Source organism: Thrips palmi, unplaced genomic scaffold (genome assembly GCF_012932325.1).
Source record: "Thrips palmi isolate BJ-2018 unplaced genomic scaffold, TpBJ-2018v1 HiC_scaffold_5, whole genome shotgun sequence".
Lineage (NCBI taxonomy): Eukaryota > Metazoa > Arthropoda > Insecta > Thysanoptera > Thripidae > Thrips > Thrips palmi.
Genome location: NW_023144632.1, coordinates 16549227 through 16564010, shown reverse-complemented (window position 1 = coordinate 16564010; position 14784 = coordinate 16549227). Strand labels below are relative to the sequence as shown.

The 14784-nt window shown below is 60.6% G+C and overlaps 1 protein-coding gene across 1 annotated transcript; it reads left to right on the top strand.

Moving 5' to 3' along the window:
* The first annotated feature begins 307 nt into the window (after window positions 1–307).
* Window positions 308–11822, top strand: LOC117651219 (netrin-A-like). Its single transcript, XM_034395034.1, has 4 exons — window positions 308–1255; window positions 6312–6837; window positions 8677–8759; window positions 11655–11822. Exons 1-4 carry the CDS (start codon window positions 431–433, stop codon window positions 11820–11822), a joined length of 1602 nt encoding a protein of 533 aa, XP_034250925.1. The 5' UTR covers window positions 308–430.
* Window positions 11823–14784: the final 2962 nt, after the last annotated feature.

The following is a 14784-nucleotide window of genomic DNA, read 5'->3' as shown; positions in this document are numbered from 1 at the left end:
ATCGCCGGAGTATGAGAAATAGAGCGTGCTGCAGGGGAAGTCCGGCGCAGGCCCTCTGGCGGGCGCCGCGCGCACCCCGACGAGGACGGCGTCGCGCCGGCTGGAGCTGGAGCGGCCTGTGGACGCGGACGCCGACGCGCCACCCCCTGATGGAGCCCAAGCCGAAGGGAAGGGAAGGGAAGGCGAGCTGCCGGCCCTTGCAGCGCCGCGCCGCCGCGCCGCGCGTCCAGTCCACAGCCGCCAGGCCGACAGCCGAGTCTTGCGAGCGAACCGCCGAAGCGCCGAACCGCCCCCGCAAGGCGCGAAGCGCGAAGCGCGAGCAGAGACGTAGCGCGGCTCGTAGCGCGGCGTGCCCCGCGACACAGCGACCCAGTGCGCGTGCCATGTGAAGCAGTGTGCTGAACAGTGAGTGCCGAGTGAGAGAGAGGTCATGTCCTTCGTGGTGCTCGCGGCCGCGATGGTCGCCGTGTTGGTGGCGGTGCCGGCGCCCGTGCGCCCCGCGCCGCCGGACAGCTTCCTCAAGATGTTCCCCGCCATCTCGACGACGCCGCCCGACCCGTGCTACGACGAGGCGCAGACGCAGACGCCCAAGCGCTGCATGCCCGACTTCGTGAACGCGGCCTTCGGCAAGGCGGTGGAGGCGTCGTCCACGTGCGGCACCGCCGGCCCGGCGCGCTTCTGCGACAACACCCCCGACGGGCCGGGGGCCGCCACGGCCGGCACCAGCGCCAACAACCCGCTCTGCCACATCTGCGACGACACCAACCCCAAGCGCCGCTACCCGGCCTCCTTCCTGACCGACCTCAACAACCTGTCCAACGTGACGTGCTGGCGCTCCGAGCCGCAGCCGCCGCCCGCGTCCAGCGCCGCGCCGCCGGACAACGTGAGCCTCACGCTCAGCCTGGGCAAGAAGTACGAGCTGACGTACGTGAGCCTGCAGTTCTGCCCGCGCGCCGTCAAGCCCGACTCGCTGGCCATCTACAAGTCCATGGACTACGGCAAGACGTGGCAGCCGTGGCACTTCTACTCGTCGCAGTGCCGCCGCGTGTACGGCCGGCCCAACCGCGCCACCATCACGCGCGCCAACGAGCAGGAGGCCCTCTGCACGGACGGCAGCTCCATGGCGTCCCGGATCGCCTTCAGCACGCTCGAGGGCCGGCCCTCCGCCGCCGAGTTCGACTACTCGCCCGTCCTGCAGGACTGGGTCACCGCCACCGACGTGAAGGTCGTCTTCAACCGCCTCTACTTCCCCAAAGTAAGGGACCGCCAGGACGCGGGCCAATTCGCACGGCCTGCCCGACGGCCTGCCCGGCCTCCGCCAGGCTTCGCTCGCGATTATTGTTATTTCGGACGGCCCCCTCGCGCCATGGGCTTGCCATAGGCGTGCCCAGGCCGCCAACCCCGCCCCCTCCCTGCCCTGCCGTCCCCCAGGACGTGTTGTACTCGTATTTGCATATGCAGACCGAAACGTTTGAGGGGTCTTCCACCTCCAGCCGGCTCGCGCTGTGACCCTTGGGAGGCGCCAGCCCCGCCAGCCCCGCCAGCCCTGCGCCACGCTGTGTGCTTTGCACAGCCCTGGGCCCCACGCAGCCCGCGCCCGCCCGAGCAGTCAGCCCGCCGCTTTGTTGTGTAGAGGGTGATGATACGTTTCCGACTGCCTTTGCTCAGAAGCACGGTGGCGGGGCGGGGTCTCTCTCTCTCTCTCTCTCTCTCTCTCTCTCTCCCTCCCTCTCTTGCTCTCTCTCCGCATCTGCACCCCCAATGTTGACTCGTGAAAGGCCTATCAGGACTCGCGGCGCGGAGCTGCCAAGTCTCGTGGCCTTGGAGGCCTGGCCCGCCTCGTTCGACTAGCACAAGTAGACTGATTCCGAGAGTCACCGAGAGTGGTTTTCGTCGCTCTGTCTCTCTCGCACCTACTCGGGGTGCCCCATGACAGCGAGAGAGACAGAAAACGACTCTCGGAATCGGTCTGCTGGGCGCCTCCCTCCTCGTCCTAAAGGCGGCCGTGGACGTGCTCCCGCATCACTGTTTCATCCGGCCGTCGCGGCGGGGGTCTTGTCAACCCCGACGCCGTCCGCCGCCGCGTCACGACAGGACAGGGACGTGCGACCGGACGTGACGCTTCGCGGCGTCTCCGGAATCTGCCGAGCGACTCAGAAGATCGGTTTCCCGCTCTGTCTCTCTCGCACCCTCACGGAGAGCCCCATCAGTGCGACAGAGACAGAGCGACGAAATGACTCTCCTCGACTCTCCTGAATCGCCCAGATGGCTCCGAGGAGCTACTTGCTTTCGTCTTTTGAGTGAGGCGGCTCAGAAACGGACGAGTCTCAAATACCGAATCGTGCGACTCGGAATTCGGCATTCTTATGTGTACAGTGAGAGCACGAGATGGCATTGCCATTTGGCCGCTTTGCTGGCTTGGACACCTTGCGACACCGGTTAACTGAGATGAGTGGCATTTTGTGCGGGTTGACCACAGGGGAGATGAATGCTAGGCGAGGATTCTCCTTCCTGGGCGTTAAAAGATTCACATCACATATGATTCCCACCGATACTAACTCGCACAGGTGCCTTAAAAATCATTTCCATAAGCGGGGTGCAACTAACTCTCATGCACATACTCAGTTACTTTTCTGCATGCGGTGTTCTTCCGGGTCAGCCCACCCTCTGATTCTTAAGAATGTTTTCGCACTCTCTCGCACTCACTGGGGCCGCGAGCGAGATGGAGCGAGACAGCGCGACAGCGGCAGGTCCACTGTTCGGCGTCTTCCGCGGTCACTTTCCTCCGCCTTTCAGACTTTCCGACGAGCTCAGTTACATTTATTATAACTCGGCGCCCGTCTTCGGGTTTCGCGATGCTGCGGATGAAAGTTTCACAACGGACTGGCAGGCTGCCGGCGCTGGGCTCGTTGTTCGTTCGTCACCTCGCTCCCCGATGCCGAGGCCGCCGGGGCCGCCGAGGCCACGGCCTCCAGGCCGCCGCTGTGCTACGCCGTCTCGCGCAGGCGGAGAGTAAAGAGTGCCTCGCGGTGATAAAAGACCAACAGTCTCGAGTCACTACGACAACATTTTGCCTCGGGAAACTAGACGGCCTCCACCTGCGGCCGTTGTAAGGTCCCCTAAACAAATTTCTCCCCCGGTCGCCCTGCATGAAAAACAAGGCAGAAAAAGGGCTTTATTTTTCATTGCGATTGAGTGGGGCGCGCTTTGTTTTAAAACGGCCCGCTCCACCGCGCAATGGCCCTGCCGCCCTGCCCGCCCTGCCTGCTCTGCCAGTCACTCTGTCTCGCTCACTTCTACGCAACGCCCCACGGGTGCGAGAGAGACGGAGCAGCCTCCGCGCGGAAGCAGCCTGCCGCCAGCAGAACGCAGCCTCGGCGCATAATCCGCCCTAACTGTGTACGCGATTTGGACTGCGAGGCAAATCCCGCCCCGCCCTGCGCCGCGCCCCGCCGGGTGGTCCGGGCGGGAGGGTGGCTGGGCTGGGGCGCAGCGGCGACGAACCGTGTCCGAGCTCCGAGGGACTTCCTCGGAGTAAGGGAGGTCGCTAGGGCTGGGTGTGCACATGTTGCGAGGGCGCGGCACGGCCTCGGCCAGGGCACGGCCACGACCACGGCTCGCCACGGCCTCGGCCAAAGTAAGGCCACGCCACGGCCTCGGCCAAAGTAAGGCCACGCCACGGCCTCGGCCAAAGTAAGGCCACGCCACGGCCTCGGCCAAGGTAAGGCCACGCCACGGCCTCGGCCAAGGTAAGGCCACGCCACGGCCTCGGCCAAGGTAAGGCCACGCCACGGCCTCGGCCAAAGTAGGGCCACGGCACGGCCTCGGCCAAAGTAAGGCCACGGCACGGCCTCGGCCAAGGTAAGGCCACGCCACGGCCTCGGCCAAGGTAAGGCCACGCCACGGCCTCGGCCAAGGTAAGGTCACGGCACGGCCTCGGCCACGGCTCGGCATGGGGTGGGATGGGGTAGCTCCAGCTGGTAGGAATGAAAATCTCGGAGATGGCCTCGGCCTCGGCCACGCCCGGCTCGTTTGCAAAATGCAGGGCATTATGTCCCCCCAGTTGGCCGCTGGCTTGGCGGCTGGCTTGGCCACTGGAGTGGCCCCACCCGGCACCACCGAGGCTGCCCTACACCTCCTGGTGGGCCGGGCCGCCGAGCCATGTGAAGTGGCTGCCAAGTCGGGCACTGTTAAATTCGGGTTAACCGCTCTGCGCTGTGAGCACCCAGCCGAAAATCTCGGTTACGATTACGGCCGGTTTCGACTCCGATTCCGACCCCGACCGGGAGAGTTCCGGTTACCTTCGTAATTTCGGACAGGGTCCGGCTACGGGTACGATCGGACCCGGACGAAGTTGCGATTACGATCGTAGCCTGATGGGACCGTGGTGAAATGGAGGTGCGCAGAGTCTCCAAGTCCGTTGCCTGTGACCTCTCTCTACCCTCTGATTTCAATGCACGATACATGAGCCCAGAGTGAACTTTGCGCGCTACGCCCAATTTTGACGTCAAAAATTTGTTGCCAGGTACCCTTTACAAGTTATTGAGTGTTTCTGAAAGTTCACTGGAGACTTCAACGCATGGGCAACGCATCTTGGAGTCCGGATCCGTAACCGGAACGGGTCCGATCGCAACCGGGAAGAGTCCGATCGTAACCGAGACGAGTCCGATCACAACCGGGAAAAGTCCGATCGTAATCAGGACAAGTCCGATCGTAATCAGGACAAGTCCGATCACAACCGGAGTTTCTTGTCGTAGTCGGGAATTAGGTCCGGTTTCCGACGGTAATCGGGAAATTTGGGCGATTTTCCGATCGGAACTCGTAATTTTCTACGGGATCGTAATCGAGATTTTCGGCTGGGCAAGCTGCGCTCGTGGAAGGTCCGTCCAGCGCACAGTGGGCCAGAAGACCGGTGGAGGCGGTCGTAACCCCGGACGGATTTATAGCTCCAGAGTCGCTAAATGGGACTCAAACCGAACGTGTGTGACCCCATCAATGGATTGCTCTCCGAACGAGCAATCCATTGGTAGGGTCACACGTTCGATTTCTGTCGTGTTTAGCCACTCTGGATCTGAAAACGCGTCCAGAGTTTTGGCCGCTGGCGCCGGTCTTCTGGCCGACTGCGTGAAACTAAAACTTAATTCCTCGAGTCCGATCGTCGTCTGTTTAGAGCACTCCACTCATTAGCGGGCCGATGCAAATCCCGAGGGATTTCCAGGATTTCCCGGACTGGACGCAACGGCGGCCCGGCGGATTTGGCAAGTTCTCTGGCACAGCCCTGGCACAGCCTGGCGCGGCGGTGGTGTGGCGAGGCCGGAGGCACTGCTGGTGTGCCCGGCTTGCTGCGCCACCGTAATCCTGATCGGCAAAGCGCTCGTCATTTAAATCCACTTCGGCGACCCTTGAAGCCTCCACGGCGGCGGTGGCCCGTCCCGAGCCGCCCCCTGCTGGGCTCCGCTGCCAGAGCACAGCTTCCTTGCTTTGCGGAACACCTAAAGTTTCCAGTGATGCCCTTTGACTGGGGCCAACAACAAAGCTTCTCTATTGAGATGGTTCCCAAGCCGAGGCGAGCCAAGCCGAAGCCGCGCTGAGCAGAAAGCCAAGCCGAGGCCAAACCGAGGCCGGGCGAGAGCCCAGCCCTTCACTTCGAAATCCTCCCCCTCCCCCCCAACGACACCGCGTACTCCGTGATTGACTCGGGCGGTGCTAAAGCAGCAGCTAAAGCCTCCGGGCCGCCACGCACTGCCACGCTGTAGTGTTGTACTCGACTCTCTCATTCGAGTGACTGAGTCTCTTCGAGTGAGCTATCGCGTGGCTCGAGCCTACGAGGCTTTACTGACAAAAAAACCGTCTGCAAAGTGCTTTAGCTAGATTAGAAAATTTTACTGTCTACTCTGATAAATAAGCCGTCGAATGACCCAAATATCCTACGTTTTATTTCATTTAATTGAAAGAGCTCGAGTGATTGACTTTCTGATTTACTTTGTTCGAGTGAATGAATGAGTCGAACGCGCCGGTTTCACTGACGAAGTCGGTGCTCTTTTGAGTCTCTTGACTCAGGACTGAAAGCGTTGATGGCCCTAATGCTGTCTCCGGGCTGGGTAGTGTAGGGGGAGGCTCCAGGCGGGTGTCGTAGGAGCAGCACCCGGTGGCGGTCGGGTGTAGTGTAGGGAAACGTTGGTTGTTCGGATAGGATAAATAAACCATGGCGCCACGTACAACACACAATTTGGCTTTCGATTAGCACAGTACGAGCGTAACCGCCTTGACAAGTGACAGTGTAACAGTGTGTGGACCGTCATTGTGCGCAGGACGACGCGGACGACTCGCTGTACGCCGAGCCGCAGCCGCAGACCCCGGCCAAGAAGGAGGCCGCAGTCGGCGGCGCGCCGCCCAGCAAGGCCAAGGTGCTGTCCACCTTCTACGGCACGGCCGGCCTGGGCCAGCAGGGCCTGGGCATGCTGGCCGGCCACGCCGCGCCCACGGCGCCGGCCTTCAGCGAGGAGGAGGACGACGAGGACGACGAGGACAACAACGCGCAGCGCGACCAGCCGCAGGCCATGGAGCCGTCGCTCAAGTTCAAGCCGGAGCTGGACAACTCGCTGGGCACCACGGCCACCACCAGCATCAGCATGTCGCACTACGCCGTCAGCGACTTCGCCGTCGGCGGGCGCTGCAAGTGCAACGGGCACGCGTCGCGCTGCTCGGCCAGCGGCGGCCAGCTGAGCTGCGACTGCAGGCACAACACGGCGGGCAGGGAGTGCGAGCGCTGCAAGCCCTTCCACTTCGACCGGCCCTGGGCGCGCGCCACCGCCAAGGACGCCAACGAGTGCAAAGGTAAGCGTAGTGGACTTGGCAGTGGCCGAGGCCGGGGGGGGGGGGGGGGGCAGTACGGGGCAGCACGTCCCCGTCGTCGTGGCCGGCAGGTCAGTGCGTTGCGGAGCGCATCGCGGCGCCTCAAAGTGGCCGAGGCGCCGAGGCCTGGGGCGGGGTGGTAAGTACGTGGCTCGCCGGCGCGCGTCTGGCCGTGGCGGCTGGCGCGGCCAGCGGCTGCAAGTACTGCCCCACGGCCTCGAGGTCCGGCACGCCGCGCCGCCAGCCACGGCCAGCGGCCAGCCCGCCACCGCAAGCAGCGTGCCGTGAAATTGCACCCTCTCTGCAAGGCAGCCCGGCACGGCGGACCGCTGTGTGGTTTACCAAGATTTCACAACCCCGTCCAGGCCAGGCCAGGACAGCTCCGCCCCGCTCCGCCCCGCTCCGCCCCGCTCCGCCCCGCTCCGCCCCGCTCCGCCCCGCTCCGCCCCGCTCCGCCCCGCTCCGCCCCGCTCCGCCCCGCGGTTGCCAGGAATTAATCCACGCCACTTTGAGAGGGGAAATAATTGGGCGTCGCCCGGACCGCGCACCGCGCCGCCACCACCACCGCCCTCGCCGCCGCCACGCCACCGCCACGGACGCACAGCGCAGCAGCGCACTCAGGCACTCAGTGGCAACGGCACATCACCGCAGCGTGGGCCAGTCCGAGTCTGGCCAAGTCCAAGGATGCCAGATCCGTGGCGGGTCGCTTGGAACGATCTGGATGGCGATCCTGGATATCCCGATCTCGTCCCCTCCCTGATGTTGCCGCATTGAGGGGGCCCTTTGGCGAGCCTTTTCTCAGGCCACGTCGTCGGTATGGGATCCAAACACGTTTTTGGACGGTCCAGAACCGAGTGAAAGGACCAAGGTTGCGTGACGCGCGCAGCCTCCTGCCTGCCCGACGTCCAACTCAAAGCCTCAAAGAACACCTTGGCGTCGGCCAGAGGCAGCTGCACGGGGTTCAGGGGTACTTCGCGTTGACGCAGAGTTTCTCCGTTTTCAGTTCCCGGAGAGACAGTCGGAAAAAAGAACTAGTACTCGAGAAACTGCACTGCTCCTTGTCCCCATGGGAACACCCATATTCCATCCACGTAGAATCTCTGTGGACAAGGTGGATACGACCACGTGGATTTATCCACCTGTTATTAATATGTCATCGACGTTGAATTCAAAGCGAACAATCAATGTGGACTCTGACCCCTGGTTTCAACGTTGATTACTGATGTGCAATTCTATGTGGATTGGAGGCCTTCTATTCGATGTGTTTTGATGGGTGCACGATCGACGTGGATAAAAACATTCTCTATCCATGAGGTAATTCACAGGCATTCGGAGATGTGGAACACCACACTACGCATCCACGTCGACTCTCAGTATGTCTTGAAATGTAGATCACACCGCGTTAGATCCACCGGGCGTTTTAGGTGGTTGAGAGACGTGTTTAGGAACATGAAGTTTCAATATGGTTAGATGGTGCTGGGCCGCATGTGGGCCATCTGGGCCCTATTCTACACGATCTCGATGTCGATCATATGTATCCAAATTCATTGAAACAAAGTCGTCTCTTTATGCCGGATTCATCTGAGTAGATTCGGACGCTTCCACGTGGATTGAATGAAGATGAGTGAGGACCTTGGAACTCGATTAGTTTTAAAAGCTGCCGACAGAGGGCCTGCTGATATTCTTGTCATTCCTTCCCCTCTCGGCCTGCTAGTAGGATGCCAATTCACCATATCCCAGAGCTAAATAACAAAGCACATCGGGCAGCTCCAGAGGACTTCGCAGTCTTTGGACGAAATGTTTCGGTCATTTCATTTTTAGACATCCTCAAGGGAGTTAACCTTGAGGGCTTCCTAACAAAAGTGTTAGGAATGACCGATATGCGCCTCGATGTAACATCGATGGTGGGTGGATAAGGCGAGTTAGGGTAAGGGATGTCCCCATGGGCAGCAGATGGCCGCTGAAGAATCAACATCGATGTGATGGGGATCGCGAATTTTCTGATATGGATTCTATGTGGATAGCAGGTTTAAGAGTTCCTATCAAATCGACATATCTATCTCTTATCCACGTGGAAATTACATTTCGATATGTCTGGATCCACGTGGAATCCACCTATACTCGAGTACCGCTATCCCGTGGATGATCGACTCGATCATCCACGTAACATCCACGTCGTTCCTCCACATCGATTCCACGTGAATTCGATATGGGTGTTCCCATGGGGGTTGTGCTGCAGTGGGACGGCGGCTGGGACGGCGGTTCGCGGCCTCGCACACCTATTTTCGCCCTGCGCGCTGCCAAGCGTTGCCAAGCGCTAAGCGCCTTTCCCATTTCCATTTACCGTTGCAAAAAGAAAGGGGGCGCAAATAAAAATCCCCGCCACGTTTCGGACCAATCGCAGCCCTCGCCCCGTCATTCGCGAGAAGAATGCGGGCAGATTATTCAATTATATTCGATTTGCGGGATGGCGAAATGGTTTCGGTAATTCGAGGTGTACGGCGGGGGCGGCCGGGCCGGGAAATGGGAAATTGGAAAGGAGGAAGGGGGGGGGGGGGGGGTAAACTCCGTCCAGCGAGTGAGGCGCGCGTGTCAAATGAAGGAGCTCGATAGGAAAAAATAAGCGAGAACGGCATGCGCGGGAGTTTTGAAAAGAGACAAACTCTGTCGTCCCGCCGTCACCACACTGCTCAAATAAAATGCGACGACCTGGGCGACCAAAAAGAGGAACACCGCTCGAGGTCCGTCGGCGTTACTGCCATAAAAAGGGGGCAAATGGAAACACCCGCTGGGGGTCCGGTCGGTCGGCCGGGTCCGGTGGTCGGGCCACCGCCGCCTTGCCACGCCGCCACGCCGCGGGTCCAGCCTTGCCTCTCATTTTCTGCCCGCTCTCCGTCGCTCTCCGCTGCTCCGTGTCGCTCTCTCCCTTGCACCCTTGCTTGCACCCCTTTGCCCCCCACCCCGCTCCATCCCGTCTGCTGCCCCGGTAATTATGAGCGGCGTCTCGTCGGCCTGCCCGTGCTTGCCAGTGTGCTTGCCAGTGTGCTTGCCAGTGTGCTTGCCAGTGGCCTCGCAGCCTCGGGCCGCAGCTTGCGCTCCGTCTCTGTCGCACCCCCTCGGGCCCAGGGGCCGGCCCGCGAGTGCGACGGGGAATGAGTCCGCTGCCCAGACGCGCAGACTAACCCAATCACCCTTCCCTCCCTGTTCTTTCTGGCCCCTCATGCGCGGCAAACGTGTAGTCAAACTTGGAAGAGCCCGGGTTAGTCAATAGACGACTTGAGCTAGGCGAAAGAAGAGGAAGAAAACACCTTCCCGAACATGGCGGACGGCCGCCGTCGGCTGCTAGGACCAATGAGGGGCCGGCCGCCATGTTCGGGAAGGTGTTTTCTTCCTCTTCTTTCGCCTAGCTCAAGTCGTCTATTACAGCTTCGCCGGCTCGTCCCTCCGGCCGGCGGGGCGGGGCGGGGGCGACTCGGCTCGCTGCGGCGGATGCGGTTCACAGTGGGCCAGACGACCGGCGCTGGCGGCCAAAACTGTAGACGCGTTTTTACCTTCACAGTCACTAGGGACTCGAACCGAACGTGTGACCCCACCAATGGATTGCTCTCCGAACGAGGAATCCACTGGTGGGGTCACACGTTCGGTTCGAGTTCTTTCAAGCGACTCTGTACGCCGAAACGCGTCTCGAGTTTTGGTCGCCTCCACCGGTCTTCTGGTCCACTGTGCGGTGTGTCCCGAGCGCAAGCGCGGTCTCTCTCAGAGGCCCTGGCTACGCGGACCGCAGCAACGCGCGCGCGAAGCGGCGAAGCGTCGGAACGGCCCCTGCCTCGGCCTCGGCCTCGTACCAGTTGATCCTCTTTGAGCTCCCCACGGCCGCAGAGACTCAAGGCAGCCCGAGTTGTGCCGCGGAGTGGGTAGTCAGTCGCGAGTCAAGCGACGTCAAACAGCGGTAGCGGCGTAGACAAACTTGTCTCAAGGCGGCTGTTTTTACGGTCGCGTCTGTCCGCGAGAGGAGCAAAGTGCCTAACCCACAGGCGCGCCTCCCCTGCAAGATAGACCCCAAAAAATTAGCTTCGCCCGTTGAAGTTGTATCAGTTTTGACGTCACCACGGTGCGATGCGAAGGCATTTTGAGCTTGTTTTGATCTGGTTCGGTTCGGCACCGCCGTCGCAGCCCCGGCCCACGGATAATCCATCCCCGAGAAGGAAGAGGAGGGGGGCCCGCCGCCGTCTCCGCGTCGCCCTGACACGCGTCGCGCCGCCTCGCGCCGCCTCGCGCCGCCTCGCGCCGCCTCGCCTCGCGCTATCCAAGCCAATGGCGACATTGTTTCCGGGTCGGCCCGGTGTTTGCATGGCCATGGCGCCGATGGTCGGACAGGTTGGAGTCCGGATAGCTTCGGATGGCTTCGGATAGCAGGAGTGCGGCTTGGAGAGCACGGGGGAGGCGGGCTGCCTTGGGCCGGCGAGATGGAGCGGCCAAGTTCAAACAGCTTTGCTCCGGGTATTGGAAAACTTGCCGCGTCAGCCTCGCCAGTCAGCCTCCCCCTCCGGGCCCTCCGCCCTAGGAGCTTCTTTTTCTCCCTTAGCATTCGATGTCTGCGGGACTCGTTGTGGGCCTGCAGTGGCGTGGCCAACTTGCCCTCCCCGCCGCTTTTTGCCGGGAGCATCGCGCCGCTGAAGCACCTTCTCGGCTCCGGAGAGTGCCCCTCGGAGCGCCCCGCCTGGGGCCGGGGGCCCGGGGCCGGTGCTTTTTCCGCCGCCCCTGGGCGACACTTGGAATCCGGTTGGCTACACTGCCAGGTGGCCAGCGGGGGCCACGTCGAGTGGTGCGAGGTACCAAGTATCAAGTACCAAGCATGGTGCCCAGTACCAAGCACCTTGCTCCAAGTACCAAGTACCATGTACCAAGAACCATGTACCAAGTACCATGTTCCAAGTACCAAGTACCCGGTACCAAATGTCAAGTAACCAGTACCATGTTCCCAGGACACAGTACCAGGTGCGAGTACCATCACGCAAGTGCCAAAAGTACGGGTCTTGCGCCTTCCACGAGCAAACATAAACACAAACAACGGTGGTTGTTTTCATTTATTTTTATATTTAATTAACTAATTAACTTTGTTTGAAGGGGTGTGGGTGGAGTTGGGGGCAGCTTTGAGAGGAAGACGACGTGGGAGGGGAGGGGAAGGGAAGTGCAGCGTTGCAGCCCTTCACCGACACCGTTCGGGAGGAGCGCGTCGAGGCCGTGTTGTTGGAGACCGACCCCGAGAGTCGTTTCCGCCGCGCTGTCTCTCTCTCGCACCTACACGGGACGCCCCAGGAGTGCGAGAGCGTCAGAGCGACGGAAACGACTCTCGGAATCAGTCTGCTGGGTGAGGATCAGAGGGTTGACGGCACACAAACTTTGGCCGGGCACCGATCCGATACACGCTGAAGGCGATGGACTTGATTGGCCCTCCCTCTCTGTCGCACTTCCGTCCCTCTCTGTCGCTCTCCGTTGCTCTCATTGGCTAATGAGGCCGGTGTTCGTGAGCCACTCCGGGGCCGCGGCGGGGGAGCGTTGGCTCGCAAAGGAATTCGGGAGGGCGAAGGGCGGAGGGGCGGAGGATAAAGTTCTCAGCTACTTCGCGGAAGAAAGCTTTTTGCGCGATTCCCTCCACGTGTTTCTTTATTTTCGACGGAGAATCGATTCCCTGGCGGAGACTCACAAGAAAACACGCCTCAAAAAAGGGAAACCCCGTTAGAACGCAATTTAAATTAACGCCCGATCTGCCTGGCCGGACGCAGCCGGCGTCATTCGCGGAAAGCAGCAGCGGTGCGTGTAGCCGTTGGTTTCCATCGGACGAAGCAGTTTTTAGCAGATGATACCTTTACTCTTGAAACATACTTACTTAAAACTTTTATACACAAATGAAGGTGTCAGCGTGCTTTTACTCTCGAGTCCAGAAACCAAGCGCGTATCCTAACAATATAATAGGGGCTGGCTGCCGGGGCGGGCTGGTGTGTCTGGCCGGCTGGCGGTGAGGCGCAGCCTGCGCGGAATTCGACAATGCCTCCGCGGTACAGCGCCAGCGGCACCGGGCGTAAACAATGGCACCCTCTCCTCACATTGACAATCCCTCCCCGCCTGGCACGCGCAACAATGCCTCTCGATTCGGCCCGGCCTGGGGCGCTCGGGCTCGGCGGGGGGCGGTGCAAGCCACAGCTCGGCACGGCCAGTACCCAAGTACCTACACCGGCCAGCTCGCTCGGGTCTATGTATTTTGTTTCATACACAATTTTAAATACTATCTTTGGAATGAGCCCGCATACTACCCCGTAAGAAAACCAAACGAGTATCATCTGCTTTCATTAACGTTCGTTGAATGAGATTTTTTTCGCCATTCTTATTTTGGCGGGGCTCTTTTTCCCCAAATGGATTGGTGACTTGACTGTCGCGTGAATACAGTCCGCCCCGCGCGTCGCCGCGTCGACTTGTCGCAGTCACTTTTCAAAGTTATAATTTCTCCCGCGCGATCTCTCCCCCCCTTTCTCCCCTGGCCATCCGTCCTATCGAGGTGGACTTTGAAAACAGCTCCAATGATATAATGTACCGAACCGGATATAAGTCTGCCAAAAAGCAGCGTTCTCTCTTTATTTTCTTATTCCGTGCCCGTGCCACTCCATGCGTCTCTCTCTCTCTCTCTCTCTCTCTCTCTCTCTCTCTCTCTCTCTCTCTCACTCATCATGCCACTGGGTCGCTGAGCTACCGCCACTGGACTGGGCCGGCTGGGACCGGGGCCCGGGCCACCCCAACAGACTCACCTGAGGTGTCAGGAAGGCTTCACTTGGGTTGATTTACAGTGGAAACCTCCCGCGACACTGCTAACCTAGGGGCGAAGTCCGCCTCTTCACCTTCTTCAAGAGAGCCTTGCTCCCCCCTTCTCTCCCTCCCCCTTTCCCTCCCCTCCCCCTCTCCCCCTCCCCGTTTCTCCTGCTCGGTTTGGCTCATTCAATCCATCGTCCGGCCTGCCTGCACGGCCTGCCTGCATGCATGCCCGCAGCGCCCCGGCCGGGCTTTGGGCCCTTTGGGCGCCGAGCGCGATATTCCGAAGAGTCGCTCCGTCGCTCCGTCTCTGTCGCACTCATGGGGCGTCTCGTCAGGGTGTTAGAGAGACGGAGCGACGAGTAGGCCACTCTCGGGAATGGATCGGCCGGCTTTGGCCGGACACGCGCTGGTTGGCGGGGACGCGGCCGCGGCCTCGGCGGGTGGACGCGACGCGACGCGACTCAGAGAGCACGCCTTCTTTGTGGACCCGCACAAGGCAGGCCTCGAGGCAGGCACAGGCCGCGGGGGCGCGGCGAAGGTGAAGGCAGCGGGGCACTCCAAAAAGCCTGTCCGAGCTCACACTGCAACAATGCCGCCACTCCACTGTAACAGTGAACGGTCTACAGTGGAGCAAGACCGGTGGAGGCGAGGCGGCCAGAATTCTAGACGCGTTTTGATGTCCAGACTCGAACCGAACGCGTGATCCCACCAATGAATGGCTCTCCGAACGAGGCATCCATTGGTAGGGTCTCACGTTACATTGGTCGAAGGAAAGGTGCGAGCATTGTACACACCCTGGATCATAGGCACTGAGCTCAACAGGACTCTAGGTGCGTTGAATGCAAACACCGCCCTTGGCCGAGGCCATGCCTACCGAGGCCTTAAAGGGTGTTTACATTCTACGCACCTTGAGTCCTGTTGAGCTCAGTGCCTATGATCCAGGGTGTGTACAATGCACGCACCTTTCCTTCGACCAATGGTGCTCACATGCTAACTTCTATCTGCAAAAGGTGCTCAATGGGGTATACGCCTTTGGCGTGTAGAATCAAGGCGCCTTAAGGCAGTTCCATTTCTGTGGCATACGCCTAAGGCGTATAGTTTCTAGACACCCTGGATTTGGAG

Coding starts and splice junctions, on each gene's coding strand:
- LOC117651219 (XM_034395034.1), top strand. CDS start 431: ATGTCCTTCGTGGTGCTCGCGGCCGCGATGGTCGCCGTGTTGGTGGCG. Junction 1,256..6,311: donor ACCGCCTCTACTTCCCCAAA/GTAAGGGACCGC, acceptor CATTGTGCGCAG/GACGACGCGGACGACTCGCT. Junction 6,838..8,676: donor GGACGCCAACGAGTGCAAAG/GTAAGCGTAGTG, acceptor TTTCATTTTTAG/ACATCCTCAAGGGAGTTAAC.